General features: G+C 38.0%; 2 protein-coding genes across 2 annotated transcripts; both read left to right on the top strand.

Annotated features, from left to right (window-relative positions):
- The first annotated feature begins 10,501 nt into the window (after window positions 1-10,501).
- LOC114226058 (olfactory receptor 8G3-like) lies at window positions 10,502-11,463 on the top strand. The gene is given in 3 exon segments (XM_028125958.2): window positions 10,502-10,770; window positions 10,772-11,435; window positions 11,437-11,463. Coding segments are annotated over 3 exon segments (936 nt in total). The 5' UTR covers window positions 10,502-10,525.
- Window positions 11,464-24,058: 12,595 nt separating this feature from the next.
- Window positions 24,059-25,024, top strand: LOC114226057 (olfactory receptor 8G1-like). The gene has a single exon (XM_028125957.2). The coding sequence runs from the start codon at window positions 24,089-24,091 to the stop codon at window positions 25,022-25,024; it is 936 nt and encodes a 311-aa protein (XP_027981758.2). The 5' UTR covers window positions 24,059-24,088.
- The last annotated feature ends 1,475 nt before the right edge of the window (window positions 25,025-26,499 follow it).

Here is a 26,499-nt window from a genome sequence, read left to right as displayed (position 1 = left end):
CTTTGTCTGATTGACTTATTTCACTCAGCATAACACCCTGCAGTTCCATTCACGTCGTTGCAAATGGCAAGATCTCATTCCTTTTGATGGCTGCATAATATTCCATTGTGTATATATACCACTTCTTCTTTATCCATTCATCTGTCGATGGACATCTTGGCTCTTTCCACAGTTTGGCTATTGTGGACATTGCTGCTATAAACATTGGGGTGCACGTACCCCTTCAGATCGCTACATTTGTATCTTTGTGGTAAACACCCAGTAGTGCAATTGCTGGATCGTATGGTAATTCTATTTTCAATTTTTTGAGGAACCTCCATACTGTTTTCCAGAGTGGTTGCACAAGCTTGCATTCCCACCAACAGTGTAGGAGGGTTCCCCTTTCTCCACATCCCCGCCAACATCTGTCATTTCCTGACTTCTTAATTTTAGCCATTCTGACTGGTGTGAGGTGGTATCTCATTGAGGTTTTGATTTGGATTTCCCTGATGATGAGTGATGTGGAGCACTTTTTCATGTGTCTGTTGGCCATTTGGATGTCTTCTTTGGAAAAATGTCTGTTCATGTCTTCTGCCCATTTCTTGACTGGATTGTTTGTTCTTTGGGTGTTGAGTTTGATAAGTTCTTTATAGATTTTGGATACAAGCCCTTTATCTGATATGTCATTTGCAAATATATTCTCCCATTCTGTCGGTTGTCTTTTGGTTTTGTGGACTGTTTCTTTTGCTGTGCAAAAGCTTTTTATCTTGATGAAATCCCAATAGTTCATTTTTGCCCTGGCTTCCCTTGCCTTTGGCGATGTTTCTAGGAAGAAGTTGCTGCGGCTGAGGTCGAAGAGGTTGCTGCCTGTGTTCTCCTTTAGGATTTTGATGGACTCCTGTCTCACATTGAGGTCTTTCAACCACTTGGAGTCTATTTTTGTGTGTGGTGTAAGGAAATAGTCCAGTTTCATTCTTCTGCATGTGGCTGTCCAATTTTCCCAACACCATTTGTTGAAGAGACTGTCTTTTTGCCATTGGACATTCTTTCCTGCTTTCTCAAAGATGAGTTGACCATAGAGTTGAGAGTCTATTTCTGGGCTCTCGATTCTGTTCCATTGATCTATGTGTCTGTTTTTGTGCCAGTACCATACTCTCTTGATGAGGACAGCTTTGTCATAGAGCTGGAACTCTGGAATTGTGATGCCACCAGCTTTGATTTTCTTTTTCAAGATTCCTCTGGCTATTCAGGGTCTCTTCTAGTTCCATACAAATTTTAGGATTATTTGTTCCATTACTTTGAAAAAAGTGGATGGTATTTTGATGGGGATTGCATTGAATGTGTAGATTGCTCTAGGTAGCATTGACATCTTCACAATGTTTGTTCTTCCAATCCATGAGCATGGAACGTTTCTCCATTTCTTTGTGTCTTCCTCAATTTCTACATGAGTAGTTTACAGTTTTCTGAGTACAGATCCTTTGCCTCTTTAGTTAAATTTATTCCTAGGTATCTTATGGTTTTGGGTGCAATTGTAAATGCGCTCGACTCCTTGATTTGTCTCTCTTCTGTCTTGTTGTTGGTATCTTTGAATGCCACTGATTTCGGTGCATTGATTTCATATCCTGCTACTTTACTGAATTCCTGTATGAGTTCTAGCAGTTTTGGGGTGGAGTCTTTTGGGTTTTCCATATACAGTATCATATCATCTGCAAAGAATGAGAGTTTGACTTCCTCTTTGTTGATTTGGATGCCTTTGATTTCTTTTTGTTGTCTGATTGCTGTGGCTAGGACTTCTAATACTATGTTGAATAGCAGTGGTGAGAGTGGACATCCCTGCCGCGTTCCTGACCTTAGGGGAAAAGCTCTCAGCTTTTCCCCATTGAGAATGATATTCACTGTAGGTTTTTCCTAGATGGCTTTTATGATATTGAGGTATGTACCCTCTATCCCTATACTCTGAAGAGTTTTGATCAAGAAAGGATGCTGTACTTTGTCAAATGCTTTTTCTGCATCTACTGAAAGGCTCATATGATTCTTGTTCTTTCTTTTGTTAATGTATTGTATCACGTTGATTGATTTGCGGATGTTGAACCAACCTTGCAGCCCAGGGATAAATCCCACTTGGTCGTGGTGAATAATCCTTTTAATGGACTGTTGGATCCTGTTGGTTAGTATTTTGGTGAGAATTTTTGCATCCATGTTCATCAAGGATATTGGTCTGTAATTCTCCTTTCTGATGGGGTCTTTGTCTGGTTTTGGGATCAAGGTAATGCTGGCCTCATAAAATGAGTTTGGAAGTTTTCCTTCCATTTCTATTTTTTGGAACAGTTTCAGGAGAATAGGTATTAATTCTTCTTGAAATGTCTGATAGAATTCCCCTGGGAAGTCATCTGGCCCTGGACTTTTGTTTCTTGGGAGATTTTTGATGACTGCTTCAATTTCCTTAGTGGTTATAGGTCTGTTCAGGTTTTCTAGTTCTTCCTGGTTCAGTTTTGGTAGTTGATACATCTCTAGGAATGCACCCATTTCTTCCAGGTTATCTAATTTGCTGGCATAGGGTTGCTCATAATATGTTCTTATAATGGTTTGTATTTCTTTGGTGTTGGTTGTGATCTCTCCTCTTTCATTCATGATTTTGTTGATTTGGGTCCTTTCTCTTTTCTTTTGGATAAGTCTGGCCAGGGTTTATCAATCTTGTTAATTTCTTTTAAAGAACCAGCTCCTAGTTTCGTTGATCTGTTCTACTGTTCTTTGGTTTCTATTTCATTGATTTCTGCTCTGATCTTTCTTATTTCTCTTCTCCTGCTAGGTTTAGGCTATATTTGCTGTTCTTTCTCCAGCTCCTTTAGGTGTAGGGTTAGGTTGTGTATTTGAGACCTTTCTTGTTTCTTGAGAAAGGCTTGTTATGGCTATATACTTTCCTCTCAGGACTGCCTTTGCTGTATCCCAAAGATTTTGAACAGTTGTGTTTTCATTTTCATTGGTTTTCATGATTTTTTTAATTCTTCTTTAATTTCCTGGTTGACCCATTCATTCTTCAGTAGGATGCTCTTTAGCCTCCATGTATTTGAGTTCTTTCCGACTTTCCTCTTGTGACTGAGTTCTAGTTTCAAAGCATTGTGGTCTGAGAATATGCAGGGAATGATCCCAATCTTCTGGTACCGGTTGAGACCTGATTTGTGACCTAGGATGTGATCAATTCTGGCGAATGTTCCATGGGCACTAGAGAAGAATGGTATTCCATTGCTTTGGGATGGAATGTTCTGAATATGTCTGTGAAGTCCACTTGGTCCAGTGTGTCATTGAAAGTCTTTATTTCCTTGTTGATCTTTTGCTTAGATGATCTGTCCATTTCAGTCAGGGGGGTGTTAAAGTCCCCCACTATTATTGTATTGTTGTCAATGTGTTTCTTCGCTTTTGTTATTAATTGCCTTATATAATTGGCTGCTCCCATGTGAGGGGCATAGATATTTACAATTGTTAGAACTTCTTGTTGGATAGACCCTTTAAGCAGGATATAGTGTCCTTCTTCATCTCTTATTACAGTCTTTGTTTTAAAATCTAATTTGTCTGATATAAGGATTGCCACCCCAGCTTTCTTTTGGTGTCCATTAGCATGGTAAATGGTTTTCCAACCCCTCACTTTCAATCTGGGGGTGTCTTTGGGTCTAAAATGAGTCTCTTGCAGACAGCATATCGGTGGGTCTTGTTTTTTAATCCAATCTGATAGCCTGTGTCTTTTGATTGGGGCATTGAGCCCATTTACATTCAGGGTAACTACTGAAAGATATGAATTTAATGCCATTGTATTTGCTGTAAGGTGACTGTTACTGCATATTGTCTGTGTTCCTTTCTGGTCTATGCTTCTTTTAGTCTCTCACTTTGCTTAGAGAACCCCTTTCAATATTCCTGGAGGGCTGGTTTTGTGTTTGCAAATTCCTTTAGTTTTTGTTTGTCCTGGAAGGTTTTTATCTCTCCTTCTATTTTCAATGACAGCCTAGCTGGATATAGTATTCTTGGCTGCATATTTTTCTCGTTTAGTGCTCTGAAGATATCTTGCCAGTCCTTTCTGGCCTGCCAGGTCTCTGTGGATAGGTCTGTTGCCAATCTAATATTTCTACCATTATAGGTTACACATCACTTCTCCCGAGCTGCTTTCAGGATTTTCTCTTTGTCTCTGAGACTCGTAAGTTTTACTATTAGATGTCGGGGTGTTGACCTATTTTTATTGATTTTGAGAGGGGTTCTCTGTGCCTCCTGGATTTTGATGATGCCTGTTTCCTTCCCCACATTAGGGAAGTTCTCTGCTATAATTTGCTCCAATATACCTTCTGCCCCCCCCTTCTTCTGGGATCCCAATTATTCTAATGTTGTTTCGTCTCGAATTCTGCCCTCGTGATCCTGTAGTTGTTTCTCTCTCTTTTTCTCAGCCTCTTTATTTTCCATCGTTCGGTCTTCTATATCGCTGATTCTCTCTTCTGCCTCATTTATCCTAGCATTTAGTGCCCCCATTTTTGATTACACTTCATCAATAGCCTTTTTGATTTCGACTTGGTCTGATTTTAGTTCTTTTATTTCTCCAGAAAGGGTTTCTCTAATAACTTCCATGCTTTTTTTCAAGCCCAGCTAGTATCTTTAAAGTCATGATTCTGAACTCTAGGTCCGACATCGTACTAATGTCCGTATTGAGTAGGTCCCTGGCTGACTGTACTACCTCTTGTTCTTTTTGCTGAGGTGATTTTTTTCGTCTTGTCATTTTGTCCAGAGGAGAATAGATGAATGAGAGAACAAAATGCTAACAGGTTTACAACGTCCCCAGCAAATATACTGTATACAAATCAGAAAAGACCTGAAACCAGGGGAAAATAAAGGGAAAGAAAGAAAAATGAAAGAGAAAAAAAAAAGAAAAAAAGATAAAAACAAAAACGGAACAATACAAAAAAAGCAGAATATGATCAAATATGATCAGGCTAGTGCATAGATCAGTGCCACACACTAGATTTTGGGCATATTTTGGTCTGTTAGAAAAAAGTGCCTCCTAAAATTTTAAAGGAAGAAAGACATATATGTACAAAATATGGGTTGATAACAATGAAGGGATGGAAGATGACTGTAAAGATGAAAATTATAAAAGATTTTATAAAAGGACTTGATAAGATAAGAAGTTGTTTGAAAAAAGAAAGAAAATTTAAGAAAAAAAAAAGGAAAAAGGGAGAGAATGTGATCAGGCAGGAGACTAGAAGAAAGCCATACACTATTGATTTAGGGTATATTTTGATCTGTTAGAAGAAACTGTATCTCAAAATTTTAAAGAGAGAACAACTTATATATATATGCCAAAAATAAGGGTAACTACTATGAAGGGATAAAATATGACTCTAAAAATGAAAAATAAAAAAGGTTTTTTTTTTTTAAAAAGGATTGATAAGATGTTGGTTGAAATAGGGAAAAAGAAAAATAAAGAAAAACAGTTAACAAAAATTAACTTTGATGAACTAATGAATCATGGTAAAAAAAAAGCCATGAATTCTATGTGCAGTATTCTCCTAGCGCTGGAGTTCTCCCGTTCTCCTTGATCGGTAAACTTGGTCTTGGCTTGCTGGCTGTTCGTGCTGATCTTCTGGGGGAGGGTTCTGTTGCCATTGTTTCCAAATGTCTTTGCCGGAGGCGTAATTGCCCCGCCCTTGTCAGTCCGGGCTAAGCAAGCTGCTCGGGTTTGATCTCAGGAGCTTTTGTTCCCTGCAAGCTCTCGGTACACCTTTGGAGGACCAGAGTGAAAATGGTGGCCTCCCAATCTACACCCGGAGGAGCTGAGAACTCGGGGCCCCGCTCCTCAGTGCGACCCCAGAGAAAAGCAGTCACTCCCGTGTCCCCGGTCTCCGGCCGCACTCCGTGCTCACCCGGCCTGTGACCGAGCGTTTCTATCTCTGGCACCCGACCCCGTGTGGAGTCTCCAAACCCAGCAGATCCCTGCGGTGCACTCCCGCACCGCTCCTCCCCGGGAAGGAAGGGGAGTGTCTCCCGCTCTGCCGCTTGTTGGGTCCCTGCTGCAGGAGCATTGGCCTGACTGGGCCGCAGATCACGGTCTATGGCCACCCCGAGCTGAGAGCCCGCGCCTCGGCTCCGTCTCTGCAGCCGGCTTCCCCGCTCCGATACCTGGGAGCTCTGCCGCACTCAGGCACCCCCGGTCTTTCTGTGACCCCGAGGGTCCTGAGACCCCACTGTCCCGGGAGGGTTCCACCCCCCGCTTAGCCACTGCAGCGACGTCCCTCAGCCGAGCCAACTTTTAAAAGTTCCGATTTTGTGCTCCGCGGCTCTAGCACTTGCCAGAAGCGGCCGACGGAGGCCCCTCCCCCGCCATCTATCCTCCCGAATATCGCCTCGGATTCACTTCTCCGCACGTCCTACCTTCCAGAAAGTGGTCGCTTCTCTGTTCAGAGAGTTGTTGCTACTCTCCTCTTCGATCTCCTGTTGAGTTCGTAGGTGTTCAGAATGGTTTGATCCCTATTCAGCTGAATTCCTGAGACCAGACGAAATCCAGGTCTCCTACTCCTCCTCCATCTTGCTCTGCCCCCCCAATTGTTTCTTTTCCCAAGAGTGGATACTTGTGGGATAAGATTGTAGTGGGAAGCCATTATTATTTTTGTTCCTAATCAGACACATAGTATTTATACCCAGAGTATAAAATCCTCTCATCCTATCAACCAACCTTTGAGGGGGACAGATGGCCTTGGGCATCAACTTCACCAGAGATCAAGATCAGGGACTAAAAACAATCGCCAAAAAAGGCTTTTAGGCTATGACTCCCTCAGCACCAAGGAGTCCTGCAAGGTTAGTACTCAGAACTGTCCACCAGCATCATCGGGTCATTTTTCCCTCTAGAAGAATGAAGAAGAAAAGTACACAGCATTGAACTCTCTGGGAAGAAAGAGGGGTATGTCTGGATCTCAGGCCTTGGCATTTAAAATTCTAGTCTTCCACTCAAACTCCCTTTCCAGTGTACAAAGAAACACATGTAGCTCTTATACATCCTCACTTGTTCTCATCCCATTATTCACACTCTAATGAGTGCAGGTCCCTTTATTATCTCTCTGTTTCCTCTAGTATAAAATTATGGCAAATACTTTTTTGTTTACTCATTTCAACTCAGGCAGTGTGAAGGCTTTGTTGATTTAGTCTCTGTTAACTTATCTCTAACCTTCCTTCATAATTTTATTAAACACGTATTGATTGAGGATCACTGGATGCAAAGCACTGTGCCAGGACTGTATTGAATTTACAGTCTAGTAGAGAAGGGAAAGCAGTAAATGACTCATACTAATTAATACAAAGTTAAGTATATTTTTATATAAAATAGGAGATGTATTCATGGGCACAAAAAATTGTTCTTGTTGACTGGGGCTCTCATATTAAACTCCTTAACTAATGATCCCAACTATTAAATAAGTGTCACAAGGTAGAGGGAATGGAGGAAGAGAAAATATAAAGGAATATGATGAGTAAAAACTAAGAGTCTACCAAATACTCTTGCAGAATAACTAAATAACATGATAGTTGTTGGGACTAAAAAAAAGAAAACTTTTTTTGTTGTTGTTGGCAGATGATATAAATCTTTGAATGACAAGTTGGCTTGAACTTTATTTGGAGACCTTGGAAAATCTTGACAATTTTAAGAGGTAAACCCAGTAAAAAGTTACTAAATTTCTGTATTATTGTGTGTATTTTTAAAATTTTATTATTATTTTAAAGATGTATTGATTTTTTTAGAGAGAGAGTGAATGAGGGCGAGCAGAGGGAGGGGCAGAGGGAGAGAATCTCAAGCGGACTCCCTGCTGAGCACAGAGCCCCACCCTGGCTCGATCTCATGACCCTGAGATCATGACCTGAGCTTAACCCAAGAGTCGGACGCTTAACCGGCTGAGCCACCCAAGCGCCCCATGGTGTGTATTCATAGAAACAAGAACAAGATATGTTGAGGAAAGAAATTTTCATTATGGGTTTTCATATCTGGTTTTCATTATGGGAATGACAATGTTGGGCGAATGAAAGATACAGCGGAGAGATACTCAATATATTGCAATGAAAACAACATTGATATTTATTAAGTTTTTATCAAGAGCCAGGAACTGTGCTAGGCACCCTGCAGGTATCATTTAATTTAATTTTCACATGAGACAGAAATTAACATTTCCATTTTTCAGAAGATTAGTGCAAGTGTAGGACAGAATTGTTTGCATCCATGACTATCTACCTTAATATCAGGACCTATTAGAATTATACAATCATGAAATATTGGAATTGAAAGAGATATTAAGGATGACTTAATGCAATCACCCATCTAGAACTTGCATCCATAAACAATAGCCACTAAGTGGCCCCTTAGGCTGTGCTTTAACATTTCAGGCTATAACATCAGGGTGTATGGAACTATTGTTAAGCTTCCTTGATGTGAAACTGGATAGTTCTCCCTATAGTTTGAAGCAGGTCATTTTTTTTGCTTTTTTGTTTTATTATTATTTTTAAAATTTTTTATTGTTATGTTAATCACCATACATTACATCATTGGTTTTGGATGTAGTGTTCCATGATTCATTGTTTGTGCATAACACCCAGTGCTCCACACAGAATGTGCCCTCTTTAATACCCATCACCAGGCTAGCCCATGCCCCCACCCTCTCCCCTCTAGAACCCTCAGTTTGTTTTTCAGAGTCCATCGTCTCTCATGGTTTGTCTCCCCTTCCGATTTCCCCCCCTTCATTCTTCCCCTCTCAAGCAGGTCATTGTACCTTACTTTCTTGGAGATGTATAAAATCAGTCCAACACCTTTTAAATATAGCAATATGTTGAACATTTGGCAATAACTGTCATGTGCCACATGAATATTTTGGTTTTTGCTAATTAAATATCCTCAGTTATCTCAGCCATTCATCTAAAGACAAGATTTCTAAATAATTTTTCTGAAATTGTCCAGTTTTTTCTAAATCACATATAGTATTGTACCTCAAATTGAAAACACTATTCCAACTACGGCTTGAGTATTCAGAAAATGAATTTGCATTTTCTAGAATCTAGTTTTCTTTGCAGTGTAAATGAAATATCTATTTGCCTTTTTTATTTTTTTTATTTTTTTATTTTTTTTAAAAGATTTTATTTATTTATTTGAGAGAGAGAGAGAGAATGAGAGATAGAAAGCATGAGAGGGAAGAGGGTCAGAGGGAGAAGCAGACTCCCTGCTGAGCAGGAAGCCCGATGCGGGACTCGATCCCGGGGCTCCGGGATCATGACCTGAGCCGAAGGCAGTCGCTCAACCGACTGAGCCACCCAGGCGCCCCTCTATTTGCCTTTTTTAAAAAGATCACATTGCTATTATTGAATTGAAACTAAAATTTCTAGTTGTATTTTGCATGTGTTCTAATAATCCATATCGCTACCATCCTAAAATTCTGTAGAGAGTACATGCAAAATACATGATAAGAAGACACTTAGTGTTTTTCTTCCAAAACCTTTCTCATATTTTGGGAATAAGAGTAGTTTTCTGAACTCCACCTCCACCATGGAGTCCAATTAACACAAACCATTCATAACCTTCTGCTTCTCTGGCCACAGAGGTAGAATACATGACCTAAATTTCAACCATTGTATCACTCCCCTGGGATTATTTGAATTATAAATGAAGGAAGACAGTTTTCACAGTTTGCACTCTTGGAGAAGTTGTTGGGGTATGGGTATGTTATGTTCTTACCTTGTGAGGTGGTAGGCCTGGGTGAAGGAAACTAGGATAAGCAGAGAAGCAGAATTCCAGATGGAATGATATTGGTAGCTGCCCAGTCCTTCAGGTATTTTGAGCTGGAATTCTAGTAAGGAAAATGATTCAGACCAAATTAACAACTTTTCACAGACTTATGAATACTGTGTTTATTACTTGTAGAAAACATGTTACTCTTTCTTATTTCCAATTGAATCAAAATTTGATCATTATGATATCTGATGCTATGGCATTAATATACACATACAGGATATCCCATAGGATATAGGATGATTATATACATATAGGAAAGAATCATTAGAAATAACAGCTGTTGAATCACCCTACTGTGCACCTGAAACTAATATTATGTTAACTGGAATTTGAATAAAAACTTAAAAAAAAAAGAAATAACAGTAGTAACTTCCCTATTAAGTGACTCACAGCATGTAAACTTGGTTTTTTCTATTAAAATTGGAAATATCTTAATTGGAAGTTTCTTGAATTTTCCTCTGGTCAACTGGAATCATTGGTTGTCCTAGAGTGATGGAAGAGATTCAAGAGATACCTACATTATGAATGTCCTTTGATGAGGGATAAAATAATGATCTCCATAAAATTATTCTCTCTCTCACACACATACGCACAGACATATGTACACACACACACACACACACACACACACACACACACCCCACAAGTACACTGGTTAACCACATTGCTTTTGCAGAAAAGGAGTCTCATCATAAAGCCCATGTGGCTTGTAGCCGTTTTTTAAGCTTAGAATTCTTTGAGAGGATAATGGACCCTGGAAATCACTCCACGGTGACTGAGTTCATCCTCGCTGGGCTCACAGAGAAACCGGAACTCCAGCTGCCCCTTTTCTTCCTCTTCCTAGGAATCTATGTGGTCACGGTGGTGGGGAACCTGGGCATGATCATGCCGATAGGGCTCAGCACTCACTTGCACACCTCCATGTACTACTTCCTCAGCAATCTGTCCTTCATTGATCTCTGTCATTCCACTGTCGTTACCCCAAGATGCTGGCAAATTTGTGACACAGAAGAACGTCATTCTCTACTCAGAATGCATGACGCAGCTCTATTTCTTCCTCATTTTTGCTATTGCAGAATGTCACATGTTGGCTGCAATGGCTTGTGACCGCTATGTTACCATCTGTAGCCCCTTGCTTTACAAAATCATCATGTCTTCTCACGTCTGCTTCCGGCTCACAGTAAGAGTTTATATTTTGGGCATCATTGGATCTACAATCCACATGGGCTTTATGATGAGACTCCTTTTCTGCAAGAGCAATGTGGTTAACCATTATTTCTGTGATCTCTTCCCACTCTTGGAGCTATCCTGTTCCAGCATCTACTTCAATGAATTGTTGGTTCTAGTCTTGAGTGCATTTAACATCCTGACTCCTGCTTTAACTATCCTTGCTTCTTACATCTTCATCCTCTCCAGCATCCTCCGCATCCACTCCACTGAGGGCAGGTCCAAAACCTTCAGCACCTGCAGCTCCCACATCTCAGCTGTTGCTGTCTTCTGTGGACCTGCTGCATTCATGTACCTGCAGCCATCTTCTGTGAGCTCTATGGACCAAGGGAAAGTGTCCTCTGTGTTTTATACCATCATTGTGCCCATGCTGAACCCCCTGATCTACAGCCTGCAGAATAAGGATGTCAAATTTGCTGTGAAGAAAATTCTGGAGAGTAGAAAATGTTCATGAATAGAATCAATATCATGATGTCATGTCAGAAACAGTTCTTTAATTTGCTAATATATGTAACATGTTAGGTTTATTGTTCAAATGTTTGGAAAGTCAATGACACTCCCCCATATAACACATCTCCTAAATTCTCCTCCAGGCCACTCCTTTGAACTACATTAGAGTGATTATATGTGGAGAAATACTAAGAAATTCAAAGACTCTTGAGTATGAAAGGAACTTTAGTTTTGTTTTTTAATGATAACACAAACAAGGAGAACAATGACAATGATGAAGATAATATTTGTAACATATGTTATTGAGAGTTTATGAAATATCAACTAGTGTGCCCAGCACTTTAAGTGAATAACCTTATTTAATATTTACAGTATTCCCTCAGGGAAGGCCCTAGTATTATTCCCCTTTGAAAAATGAGGAAATTAAAAAAAAAAAGAAAAATGAGGAAATAGATGCTTATTTGGTTTGATTAATTGCCCTGGTTCCAAATATAATAAATGATCAGCCTAAAAAATTGATTCCAGGACCCACAATTTTATTCAAAGTGGTACTTTGGTCCCAGGTTACTGTGGATAGGTCTAAGACATCCTGAGAATTTCCTTCTATACATATGTCATCCCCAGTTCCCTATGTGACTGATGCTTTCCTATAATTTTAATGCTATTTTCACTTTTATTTCATTTGATACAATGAAAATAATCAAAATCTTTCAAAGCTGTACTGATCAAGGCCAAAAAAATAGCAAACATGGAGACTCATTGTAGAGTTTCATTATAGGTACTCATTAAAGAGTTTCAAGTTATTACACTTGAGGACAACATTTTTTATAAAAGCAGCCCAACGACACTGTCTTATCTTTATACCAGTGATGCTGCAGCTGTTTATGAAGTAACTGCTGTGGAAGCCAAATATGCTGCTCTGCTGTGTGGTTTTCATGTGGTTCATGCTCTTTTGCCCATAATTGAGAAAGAGTTGCCATTTCATGTCAGTTTTTTCTTTGAAACATCTCTTCTTTCCTTCCATATTATGTTCTTCTGTTTTTGGGCCTTTAACATCTTGTAACTATGGATTTACATAATATTCTTGAACACTCAGCTGTCCTTTGTCTCTTCCCAATTCAAACCCTCCACCTCATTATTGCCAGGTCAATGCCCTTAGGATAGTGTGCTGTGTTATTCACCTGATATAACAAGTTGCAGTGTTTACCTATATTTTAAAATCTACGACAGAGAAATATATCTTTACCACCTTTGTATTCCATTATCCATTCATTCAATGATGTCAACCATTCATTTTCAAACAGTCCTCACCTCATAGTTTTTATTTGACTTAATTTTCATCAGTCCAAAAAAAAAGGAAGGGAAAAGATCTACACCTGAAGCTCCTGTCTTAGGCATGAGTCCTGGTCCAGGGCTCTGCCCAACAGACACAAGTGGGCTCACGCAGGACAAACAAAAAGAGTCCTGATGGGTAGACCCTTGAATACTGGAACTTCAGCTCCTATATAAAATACAGACTAAATGAAAGGTAATGGTCTCTTCAAGAAAGAGGGGAAAAACCTCTGCAGACCCAGAAAATCATGTCATATTTTGGGTAATATGGTAAAGTTACTAAAAGAGAGAAGTAGACAGAGGACAGTTCGTGAATCACCTCCGGATCACTATATCACTCCTTATTTTTTGTTTTAATTTTTAAAAAGATTTTTATTTATTTATTTGAGAGAGAGAGGGAGAGCCAGGGAGAGAGGGAGCACAAGTGGCGGGGGGCGGGGGGAGGGAGGGCAGAGGGAGAGGGAGAAGCAGACTCCCCACTGAGCAGGGAGCCTGATGAGGGCTCCATCCCAGGACTCAGGGATCATGACCTGAGCTGAAGTCAGAAGCCTAACTAACTGAGCCATTCAGGAGCCCCCATCACTCCTTATTTTAGTGAAGGGAGCTGCTAAGTGTTTTTTAAGCAGGGAAGTGAAACCATTAGTTTCGCATGTTAGTAGAATCACACTTGAGTTGGTGTGGAAGATGGATGGAAAGACAGTAAGGCTGAATCAAGACCAGTCAGCAGCCATTTGATTGTACTAAGCAAGACACTGCATGCAGTGATAGTGGAGCTAGAAAGGAAGGAGACGCTCAAGAAATTCTTGAAAAGTGGATTGTTCAGACTTGGCTGAATTGAGGTGAGTTGAAGGTACAGGAGAGTAGGGGGATGAATGCACAATTCTCGTTTGGATTATTAGATAGGAGGATGGTAGAACTCTCAAGATGGAGCTCACTAACCCTAGGTAACAATTCATAGCAACACAATTGGAATATGTAAATCTTGGTAACATTCAAACTTTCTGTCTCCTCGTTTCTCTTTCTTTATATATGTATTCTTTCTTGAATCAGTACATATATCCTCACAGAATGGAACCTGAGTATGAATCTCAATAATTTTCATTATTGTACAATCATTTATAGAAAGGTCTGTTCATACTCTTCCCATTTCTGACTTTAACCAAGTTCCAACTCTCTTCCCACTTGTTTTATTCAGCACACTGAGGAAGCGGTCTTAGTCTGTTCACCTGTAAGGTGGCTTTATCAGCACATAATATTCTCCCATAAAAATCCCAGAATCCGGCAGCCACTGCTATTCCAAAGCTAAAAGAAGCTTTGTGATGCATGGAATTGTGGGACTTTGTTTAAATCTGAAAGAATTATAGGGGGAGGGATTCACAACAGAGATCCTTTAACACCTTGTTCCTAAGGTGGTCCAAAGACCAGCCACATTGGAATAGCCTGAGAATTTGTGAAAAATGCATAATTTTAAGCCATACACTATATTTACTGTTTCAGAATCTGCATTTGAACAAGATTCTTGCGTTATTCTTGTACACATTAAAGTTTGAGAAGCTTTTAACAAATATTGATATCTGACCTCAGACTTTAAAATTTTGATTTAATTGATATGGAGTGCACCCTGGGTATTGAGATTAAAAAGAAAACTTTTGATGTTTTGAAATGTGCATCTAAAATTGAGAAACAGTAATGTAACCCAACCTTAAACTCCTTTAAAGAGAATTGAACCTGATATATTTAGCCTTATTTTATAAAAGTTCCCCTCTCCTGTGAGCATCCAACTTACCTTGATTCAAATTGCTACACTTTCAAATATTCCTGTTTGTGAAAAAAATCTGTGAAAATATATAAGAAAGAAAAAGGAATACGAAACATAGATGCCTAATAAAATACTTTCTTTAAATGCACAATTTAGCAAGTGGAATTATTAATAACAAGGACCTCAAAAAAGCAAATATTACATCAATATTCTGAATTCTTGTCCCCTAACCTCAAAATTCATTTGTACATAGATTTGACTTTTGAATCAAGTAAGTATATTACCTACTTACGCATAAAAAAATTAAACATATTCTGTGCAAGGAAATAAGTGGTTTACTTCATTATTTTAAAATTTGTAACCCTATTCGGCATAAGATATCTTGTCAGTATGTGCCTTGATTCTCTGAATCCTGCTATTCACAGTGGGGACTATGAATAAACCAAAAGCACTGGCTAAGAGTTTGTAAGAAATGCATAGACCTGCTCAGACCTCAGACATGCTGGATCAGAATCTGCATTAAACAAAAAAATCCTCAGATGATCCTATGAACAAATCTTTATCACTAATTGGCAAATTCAGAAGTGAAAAAGAATCCCTCTGGAAGGACAAGTTAAACAACTGAACTGGGAAATGCTAACTGCAATTGTTTCTTTTCTCAAGAGCTTGTTCCCTGAGACAAGGAAATCCTCCAGAGCATTTGTCTTCACGTTATTTGGTGCCTGGCATGCCTACATCTGGGACCAACCTTCAGAGCACAGCAATCTGAACAGGGGCCTGTGGAGGTGAGGAGTTTACTACCCTGAAGCTGGAGAAACACAAACTGGAGACCTACAATTAGAGATGCTGGCCCATGACACAAGCCAGTTTTGAAGGTGGCTCTGAGACCAGTGGCTCTGCCTGCCCTCTCAGCACTAAAGGGGGTGCTGCATCCCTAGGACTCCCAGCACGAAGCATGAGCGCATTCTCCTCTGAGAGCATGTTGTAAATACGATTTGGCATTGATGTTTCTAGGAAGAAGAAAGGTGAGTATGCTCATCTCACCCTTGTGATCTGAGACCTACTGAAGTCTGAAGTAATTACTTTGGAATTCAGGCAAAAATTCCTCAATATATTGACTGATTGATTGATTTATAAAATGCTTTTTGCAATCCTCTTAATATGTGCCAAACATTGTGCTATTTACTTGGGACACAAAGGAGAATAAGTTCGATTTGGTCCATCATCCGACTTATATGTAGTTCAAGTCTGAAAATGTGTTGTTTAGAAAAGAGTTTTCTGAGCATTTTGTTGAAAGGTCCAATCAATTACAAAGAATTGGAGAACATTTCCATAATTACTTCAGTATAAATGAGATTTGAAAAGAAAAATAATAGTTAACAGACAACAGAGAGACAAAGGGTTGGTGAAGACATTTCATGTGAAAAAAAGTGGCAAATAAAAAGATAGACAGCTGAGAAAATATGATGTATTCCAGAAACTGAAAGAAGCCAAGTATTTTGTGGCAGAGGAAGAGGACACAAGAACTAAGGGTGGAGAGGGGCAAAAGAGTGTAGATTTTTGTACTTTATCCTAAATTCAGTTAAGGAAATCTTTTTTCCAGTGTCCCTAAATGTGGATCATCATCTGGCTTATGGTTGAGTATATTTTATCACTAACAATAAATAGCTCATTCCATTTCTAATGACTCAAATGTTAGAATATTTTTCCTTACATTTGTTAAAGGGTATATTCTTAAGTGTTTCAACCATATACACACAATGAACTCTTTTCCCATTTGCTTTTCTTAGGATATATAAAGATGCCTGCAAGTGATCCCATTACCTTCAAATATTTCCCAACTCTTGACATCTACTGCATGCCCTCTATCTTGTCAATGCCCCTCCTCAAAAACAACATCCATAACTAATACAGAAGTACGGATAAAAGGGTAGCACAGAGCTTCCTAGCCTCATGCTAAACACTGAATATTTAATATTGATGTGGCTTAATGGGGTATGTGGATGAGACAGTTTGTGGCTGTTGGTGACCAGCTAAGAGACCCTGTAAGTCCTCAGCTCTCCCTACTACCCCAAGGGCTAAAAAACCAATATCTTAGCACCATTGTGATCATTTCATGACATCCTAATTCTATGGCACTTGAGTTGGGGGTGGGGAAGTTATGTTATAGATCTTATGTGGATTATTCATTATCATAATCTAACATTTTTATAAATGAAATAAAAATCTCCCATTCCCTTTTTAAAAAATAATTTTATTTATTTATTTGAGAGACAGAGAGCAAGCATGAGCAAGGGGTAGGATGGGGGGCAGGGCAGAGGGAGAGGGAGAAGCAGACTTCCCACTGAGCGGGGAGACCTAGGTGGGGTTCAATCCCAAGACCCCAGGATCATGTCCCAAGCTGAAGGCAGACGCATAACTAACTGAGCTACCCAGGCACTCCTCCCATCACCTTTTGTATCATCCACTATTCTATGGGCTTTATTGATTTAAGAAGAAATATGCCTATTTTATGTTTTCATAGGAATTACCTTCAAACCACATATCTTGCATGTGAAGAATTTTTTTTTAAACTGACATTAGAAGTTAACCTTATTTTCTCCAAAAAAATTTTTTTAAAAAGATTTTATTTATTTCTTTGACACAGAGAGACAGCGAGAGAGGGAACACAAGCAGGGGGAGTGGAAGAGGGAGAAGCAGGTTTCCTGCTGAGCAGGGAGCCCAATGCGGGGCTTGATCTCAGGACCCAGGGATCATGACCGAGCGGAGCCGAAGGTAGATGCTTAACGACTGAGCCACCCAGGCACGCCTCTCCAAAATTTTAACTTGTTTGTTTGGACTATTTTCAGTGTCTGGATTCATGGTCCTGGTAATCCTTTAGCTCAGTGTCTGGCATTTTGTTGTCTCTCAGTAATGTTTACTCAATTAAATAAAAAAAAGAGAAAGTCCTGAAACTCTCCATTTGAACCACGGGCTGACTTTAATTTCTTAACCCAATGATTTCCAAACAATCACCAGAATACCTTGATAGTTTTGTTTGTTTTCTTTTAATTTTATTTTTAGAAAGTTCAGTTCTGTAAATTATCTTACCCTCGGAAATTCTTTTTTTTATATATTTATGTATAACATTTTTATTTATTTTTTAAATAATTTTATTTTATTATGTTATGTTAGTCACCATATAGTACAACAACACAGTTTTTGATGTAGTGTTCCATGATTTGTTGTTTGCATATAACACTCAGTTCTCCATGCAGTACGTGCCCTCCTTAATACCCATCACTGGGCTAACCCATTCCCCACCCTTTAAAACCCTCAGTTTGTTTAATGCTGTTTGTAGTCACTAAATCATATTTTCTCAAGAGAATATTTTTACATGAAAAGTTTCACAACCTACTAGAAACTCAATAAAGACTGCCACATGAGCTGTATCTAAAATATGTGGAAGTAATAAATTCAAAAATACTTTCAGACACTGCTAAGAAAATAAAGGTCTAGGCAATTCCCACGAGAGATGTGGAATTATCCAAATTTTGAATTTCTATCATGACAGGACAAATACCAGTTCCTCTTTTTTTAATATGTAGTATTCACAGAAAGGGATTATATTTAAAAATTTTGAGTAATTACCCTCAGAAATTCTGATTCACAATGTCTAGGATAGGAATAGAAATTCTATATTAAACAAACAAACAAAATTTCTCCAGATGAAGTGAGAGAATTTTGGAAATTATGAACAGTTTTGAGAATATTTTTAAAGATCCAAAAGTGATTAAGAAAACATCAAAAATAGAATCCAACTACCAGATATCGGAATGAGATAGAAGGTGGTGGTCACCACTTTAACTTTTCAATAAAAAGTAATTCCGCCTGTAATATAGAAAGTTTGTTTAATGTTCAAAGTTGATAATTCTAGAAATAGCAATATGAACAAGTTATTTAGAGCTGTGGAGGTAACCTTTAGGAAAACCTTTATCAGGGTGCCTGGGTGGCTCAGGGTTAAGCATCTGCCTGTGGCTCAGGTCATGATCCCAAGGTCCTGGGATTGAGTCCCAGCTCCCTGCTTAGTGGGGAGTCTGCATCTCCCTCTCCCTCTGTTCCTCCCTCCCTGTTCATTCTCTCTCTCTCTCTCTCTCTCTCTCATACTATCTCTCTCTCTCAGATACATGAATAAAATCTTAAAAAAAGAACTTTATCAGAGCTATCCTGCAAAAATTAGGTCATCTCTCAGGAACAGGACTAATAGCACAGGAAGGGTGATTCAAGAACTTTTGCTTTTCATCATAATCATGTTTACATTTATCATTTTTTGTAAGTACTGTAATCTCCCTAGATAGCTTTGATCAATCATATTGAGAAATCTCTGAACACTCTGTGTTCAAATATAGTCTTCTACATCTGGCTGTAGAGCAACCAGCCACAGAACTCTTGTGTTACCCACACCTCGTTATTATTATTACCTGTGACACTTGCCTGTATGAAGTAACAAGGTATACTTGTGTCTGTGTCATGTTCATACTGAACAACTGAAGTATTGACCTTGACACAAAATTCCTCTGACTCGGACAAGTTGGATTCTAGAAAGAAAGGCATTTACTGACCCAATATGTGTACATCAAGTGAACACAGATATAAGGAGAGAGGGGTACAGAGCATGAAAGCTAGGATATTAAAACGTGCTTGAGTTTCTAGAGTGCAATAACCTATTGAGAATCAATAGCTTGGTTCTCCTCCAATATGAGACTAAACTGATATTTTCTATAAATCTATGAGATGATCAAAAGTAGCCAGACGATCCCATTAGGGCCCTATTGGTGTGTTAATGTATTGACTATCTGTTTAGAAGTTACCAAAAATAGCCAAATGATCCCATTAGGACCCTATTGGTGTGTTAACATATTGATTATCTGTTTAGATGTTATTATCTGGGAAATGAAATATGTTGATCTATCCCTATATTTGGGAGGGCTATCTTTACACTATTTAGTCTTCTAATCCATGCATATGGTAAATTTCTCTCCTTATTAAGGTTTTCTCTCATTTCTCTCAAAATTATTTAAAAGTTTCAGTGTATAAACATTGCACACATTTTGTTAGATTTGATGCTAGGTATTTGATGCTTACCTGTTGCTATTTTATGTGATGCTACTTTAAAATAACTGTTTCATTTGTTGCCTCTTTAAAAAAAATACATAGAAGTATTAAATAGATGGAAAATTATATGCACTGCAAACACTAGCCAAAAATAAATCTTATGATAATGTATTAATATCAGATAAAGCAGACTATAACCAGGACACATTACTAAATATAAAGGGGACCATTCCATAACAATACGGGTTTTAATTTAAGGCTGGAAGGGATAAATAGACAAATCAGAAACTTTGGTGGGAGGCACTGACACACTTATCTCAATAACTATTGGAATAACAGACAAAATCACTATGCATATACAAAATCTAAACAACATTGTTGGTAAAGTGAACATAATTGAAATGATATGCATCACAGGACCCTCAAAAACAAACTATATTTTAAGATGCATTGGGAATACTTATAAAAACTGATCTTATGGGGCACCTGGGTGGCTCAGTCCGTTAAGCACTGACTCTTGATTTTGGCTCAGGTCATGATCCCAGGGTCGTGAGATCAAGCCCTACCTTGGGCTTGGTGCTCAGCACTGAGTCTTCTTGAGATTCTCTCCCTTTCCCTCTGCTCCTGCCCCCACTCATGTGCTCTCTCTCTCTCTCTGAAATAAAAAAAAATCTTTTTTTAAAAAACTGATTTTATGCTTCAATATAAAGAATTCTAAGCAATTTGCAATAATTTAGATAATTCACAGTATGTTCATTGACCATAATGAAATTAAGACAAATATTTAAAATTAGGAGTACCTAAAAACAAACAAAAAAACAAAAACCTAATTTCTGGAAAATTAACAATTCACTTTCACATAATCCATGGGACAATTATAAAATGAAATAGAAATTATACTTTAAACTGAATGATACTGTAAATTGGTATATTAAAGCTTGTGAGATGCAGCTAAAGTGGGGCTTAAAGAGAAATGTATAACTTATATGTACATATCAGAAAAAAATTAAAGCTAGATAAAAAATAAAAGAAGATACTGTCTACTTCAAGAAGTTAGGAAAAGAACAGGAAATCATATGAAGAAATTAATAAAGAATAAAATAGTTATTAGAAATAATCTAAATAGAAAATAAACATATATTTCATAAAATCAATATAGCCAAATGTTGGTTTACTTAAATCAATTAATAAAATTGAAAATCTAGAATGAGAAATCAAGAAAAAAGAGGAGTACTATAATTTGCTGATTTTAGGAGTAAATAAGCAGAAATTTCTGCATAATCAAAATATTTTTTAAAGATTTTTATTTATTTGACAGAGAGAGAAATAGAGAGAGAGAGAGGAGAGGAGCAAAGGGAGGGGGAGAAAGAATCTCAAGCAGACGCAGTGCTGAGTATGGATCCCCACATGAGACCCTGAAATCATGACCTGTGCCAAAATCAAGAGTAGGTCACTTAACTGACTGAGCCACCCAGGCAACCCCCAGAATATTTTTTAATGTTAAAGAAATCACCCTGAAAAATCTAATAACAGCACATGTGATCATTTTCAAAGTGGATGAATGTGTTGAAATTCCAATTTAGGAAAACTAAGAAGAAAGGTAAAATCTGTGATATCTATTAAATAAATCCAATCCCTTGCTAAAAATCCTCACACAAAGAAAACCACTATTCTGGTTAACTACTCTGATGAATACCTACAAACTTTAAAGGTAAATTTTGTACAATTTATTTCAAAAAACACAATGTTTTTGAGATTTGTGTTATTGCATGCATTTGTGATTTTTTCCTTTTTAATGCTGAGTTATATTCCATTTTCTGTATGTATGTATGGATATATATATATGCATATATGTATGTATACATATGTATTTGCAACTGATTCATCTATTCATCAGTTAATGAACATACATTTGAGTTGTTTCCAATTTGGAGTTGTTATGAATAAAACTGCCATGCACATTTTTGTACAAATTGTTGTGTATACAAATGTTTACATTTCTTTCAGATAAATGAATTGTTGGATTAAATAGATCTGTTTTAACTTGAATGTAATTTAATGGTTGGATTAAATGTCCATTTAAATCTATAAGAAATTGCTAACTTGTTCCCCAAAGTGGTTGAACAATATTAGTCCCCACACCAGTTTCATATAAGTCCAGTTGCTGCTCACCAGCATTTGGTATCACTAGGGTATTTGTGGCTGTTTGCTTTACCCACTCCAATATAGGTACATAGAGGTGTCTCATGTTTTAAATTTTTAATGTCCTTGGTGACTAAGGATATTGAGCATATTTTCATATACCCATTGATTATTCAAATACATTTTTGTGAGGTATCTATTCATATATTTTAAACTTTTAAAATGTGTTTGTATTTACATTAAGAATTACAAATATTATTTACATATTTTGGATAAAAGCCATATGTCAGATATAGACATTGCTTTGGGATTCCCTTTTCATTTTCTTAATGGTCTCTTTTAAAGGGCAGTTTTTAATTTTGATGAAGTATAATTTAACAGCTTTTATGGTTAGTTTTTTTGTTGTTTATTTCTTTTGTCTTTGTTATTATTCTTGTGTGTGCATGTATGTCCTTTATATAAAAAATCTTAAAGCACTCCATGATCTCAAAGATTTTTTTCAGTGCTTTCTTCTTGATGTTTTCTAGTTTGGCCTTTGTGCTCAGATCTGATTATAGGTTTATACTGGTGCAGAAGTGAGACAGGAATTTTTAGATATTCTATATTTTCTACATTTACATAAATTCAACTCTAATCCACTTGAAATTTTTACTTTGGTGCATGTAATGATAAAATCACCTGTTTGCCATTTAACTGAATAGGGGAGGATGATTGTAATTCTGTGTTTTCTAATTTATGCCTCTGCTTTGTAGAAAAGATGAAGGGCAGAGAAAGAAGGATTGAGATATTAAAATTTCTGTTTCAAAAGAAAATTTCTGTTTCTGTAATTTGAAGTGTGTAGTTTATAAAACTTATTTTCCAAATGATAAACTGTTAATAGGTAAGAACTCCACAGTAACGGATTATGCTCACTCTGTGATTGATAAATCCCTCCCAATTTATTACAAGGTCGGTAATTTTGTTATTTCTCTTTTACAGATTTAGAAGCCAAGACACAAAGAGATTGTTTGACTTGTCAAAGTCAAACTGTGTTAGCTAGTAACTACATGGTAGTATCTAAGTCTTGAATTTAAGGCCTGCCATTTAACCATTACTCATACTGTTTTTTCCAGCAAAGGCAGAAGTACTTGCCTGGTCTAGGACCACGAACCCACTAACTGTGGACCAATCCAGGTGAGCCAAACTGTGGTACCACAATAGTTGTAGGTGTTTCCTCTTACTAATAATGAAACAGCTGAAGATTTTATATGGAAATTCAGATTTCCTGATAATTATTTTTAAATTGAAAAGTATGAAGCCCAGTGATGGGTATTAAGGAGGGCACGTGTTGCAATGAGCACTGGGTGTTACACGCAAACAATGGATCGTGGAACACTACATCAAAAACTAATGAAGTACTGTATGGTGACTAACATAACATAATAAAAAACTAAATAAAAACCCAATTATAATATCTAACAGTACTTTAAAATATAAAAACAAAGTTGAAAATAGGCAAATAAGAGCTAAAGAAAGTAAGGTAGTATGTTAGTCATGGTCCTTAAAAGAAACAGAACCAAGTGTGTGTGTGTGTGTGTGTGTGTGTGTGTGTGTGTGTGTGTGTGTGTGTGTGTGTGTAAAATAAAATAAAATAATAAAATGGAAATGTCTGAAAATAAGGTCTCTGTCCACTCCTACTAGAAGTTAATTGCAGGCTATTGCCCTTAGGTATCATGTGCTCCCAAGTTGTCATGAAGCCAGTGTGACATTTACATTGGCATCTCTAAATTTTTAAGTTTCTGAGTCTCCACTTAGAAATATTGGCTTGATGATCATTGAAATATTCAAAATAGGAAAACAGACACTTAAGTTTTCAGTGATTAGAGACATAGCTATTCTTTTAAAAAGGTTTTATTTATTTATTTGAGAGAGAGCACAAGCAGGGGGAGTGGCAGGCAGACTGAAAGGGAGAAGCAGGCTCCCCACAAAGGAGGGAGCCCGACTTGGGGCTCTATCCCAGAACCCAGGGATCATGACCTGAATTGAAGGCAGAAGTTTAACCGATTGAGCCACCCACAAGACCCAAAACATAGCTATTTTTGTATGAAATGCGCATTATATTTGGAAATAAGGCTTAATAAACATTAAATCACAATGAACTCTACTTAACATAAATTGATCCAGAATTAAATGACCCTACAGTCCAAGAGAATATCTAAACCATGAGTCATCTACATGGGGCACCCTACTCTAAATAGAGAAGAATAATGAAGTTTTTCCAACAACCATGGTTTTTTCTCTCCCCTTCAGAAACTACTCAGAGGAAAATGGCAACAGGAAATCATTCCACAGTGACTGAGTTCATCCTCGCTGGGCTAACAGAGAAACCAGAACTCCAGCTGCCCCTTTTCTTCCTCTTCCTAGGAATCTATGTGGTCACGGTGGTGGGGAACTTGGGAATGATCATGCTGATAGGGCTCAGCACTCACCTGCACACCCCCATGTACTACTTCCTCAGTGGATTGTCCTTCATTGATCTCTGCCATTCCACTGTTATTACCCCCAAAATGCTGGCGAACTTTGTGACAGAGATGAATGTCATCTCCTACCCTGAATGCATGACTCAGCTCTATTTCTTCCTTGTTTTTGCTATTGCAGAGTGTTACATGTTGGCTGCAATGGCTTATGACCGCCATGTTGCCAACCGTAGCCCCTTGCTTTACAGTGTCATCATGTCCCATCGGGCTTGTTTCTCCCTGATTTTGGGAGTGTACATTATAGCCCTGGTTTGTGCATCTGTTCACACAGGCTGCATGTTTAGGGTTCATTTCTGCAAATTTGATGTGATCAACCATTATTTCTGTGATCTTCTTTCCCTCTTAAAACTCTCCTGTTCTAATACCCATGTCAATGAATTCCTGATTCTAGTCTTTAGTGTAATTAATATCCTTGCCCCTAGCCTGATGATCCTTAGCTCCTACATCTTCATCCTCTCCAGCATCCTCCACATCCACTCCACTGAGGGCAGGTCCAAAGCCTTCGGCACCTGCACCTCCCACATCTCAGCTGTTGCTGTCTTCTATGGATCTGCTGCATTCATGTACCTGCAGCCATCATCTGTGAGCTCCATGGACCAAGGGAAAGTGTCCTCTGTGTTTTATACCATCATTGTGCCCATGCTGAACCCCCTGATCTATAGCCTGCGGAATAAGGATGTCAAATTTGCCCTGAGGAAAATGTTAGAGAAAAGAATATTCTTGTGATTAGAAATAACATGAGGATCTTTTATTAGTCTAAGTCATTGTCTCTTACATTGTATGGATTGATATGTTTAATTTTAGTCCATTTGTCAATATACACCCTCATTTACTGGGATTCTATTGACATTATTTCTTACTCCTATTGCCTTTTGATGTCACTGCCTTCTGGGTTTTTCTCTCATGGGTATCTCTGAGACACTGAGTATAAGTACTAAGGATGATCTGGATATATGGACCCACTCACTAATGCCATTACCATCACCCCTTCCCCTTGTCCTTTGTACAACTGATAAAAACTCAGTTCTCGGAGCACCTGGGTGGCTCAGCCGTTAAGCATCTGCCTTTGGCTTAGGTCATGATCCCAGGGTCCTGGGATCGAGCCCCGCATGGGTTCCCTGATCTGTGGGAAGCCTGCTTCTCCCTCTCCCACTCCCTCTCTCTCTGTGTCCCTCTCTGTCAAATAAATAAATAAAATCTTAAAAAAACTCAGTTCTCAACCATAATGAAAGTTATCTTCTAGCAGTGGTTAGCAATCTCCTTTTTTCTGTGTAAAGACAATAAAAATCATAGTAATATAATTATGTAATCTTTAGCTTTTGCACCTCTGTTTTTAGCTTTTGCATCTCTAGTCTGGGAAAGCCTCTTTCCCACCATATCCTACCCCATACCCTCCTTTTCTGAATTATTTCCTCTATTTCATACCTAAGAAACCTAATCAGAACTTTGAAATCTGAGTTACAGAACCATGAGTGTTGTTCGTGCCCAATCCAATATCTTCCTGCTTTGCCATCTATCAATCCAGTTTGTAATGGTCTGTTTATTGTCCAAGTCCACACTAGCCTGTAAGCTCCATCAAGGGAGACCCCTGGTCACAGCCATATCTCCAAATAGCAGAATGTCTGCTACCTAGTAGGCCCTTGATAATTTTCTTTGTAATTACTTTCCCTCCATAAAATATTTATATGAAAACCAGCATTTATCAAATGCGGTCTTCACCCATTAAACCCTTAAAGTGATATATATGGCTTTCTGGGTTTTAGTTCAAATCAATTAAGTGTAACTTTGGAGAATTCTTTAAGGATATTTAAGATAACTTATAGCATCCTTTGTTGTTTCTATACAAGGATTAAGAAACACTAGTCCTGAGTTTGTTCTGTTGTAAATCACAGCACAGATATGGTAACTTGTTAATATCTGATTTTTTAAGTCATTAAGTCCTGTCAACATCCAAGAAGTCCCTGAGTAAATATTTAAATATAAAGCCTTGGTTACTGCCTCCAGCAGATACATTTTACTCTTCTTTAAAATTTAAATTCAGTTAGCTAAATTGCACATAATGAAAAAATAAAAAAAAAATAGTTACCTGGGTGCCCTTCGCACAGGACAGTTAATCTGTTGTTATGTGCATGGTGGGAGAAACCTCTCTTAGTTTGGGAAACATGATGCTGGACCAAATAAATGGTGATCCTGTCTTTCTT

This window comes from Eumetopias jubatus, unplaced genomic scaffold (genome assembly GCF_037043125.1).
Source record: "Eumetopias jubatus isolate StellerSeaLion01/CBP00866 unplaced genomic scaffold, mEumJub1_p1.0 scaffold_13, whole genome shotgun sequence".
Classification (NCBI taxonomy): Eukaryota; Metazoa; Chordata; class Mammalia; order Carnivora; family Otariidae; genus Eumetopias; species Eumetopias jubatus.
This window is presented reverse-complemented; position numbering and strand designations above follow the sequence as displayed.

What these genes read in the sequence shown, in the direction of transcription:
- LOC114226057 (XM_028125957.2), top strand. Translation starts at nt 24,089, where the DNA reads ATGGCAACAGGAAATCATTCCACAGTGACTGAGTTCATCCTCGCTGGG.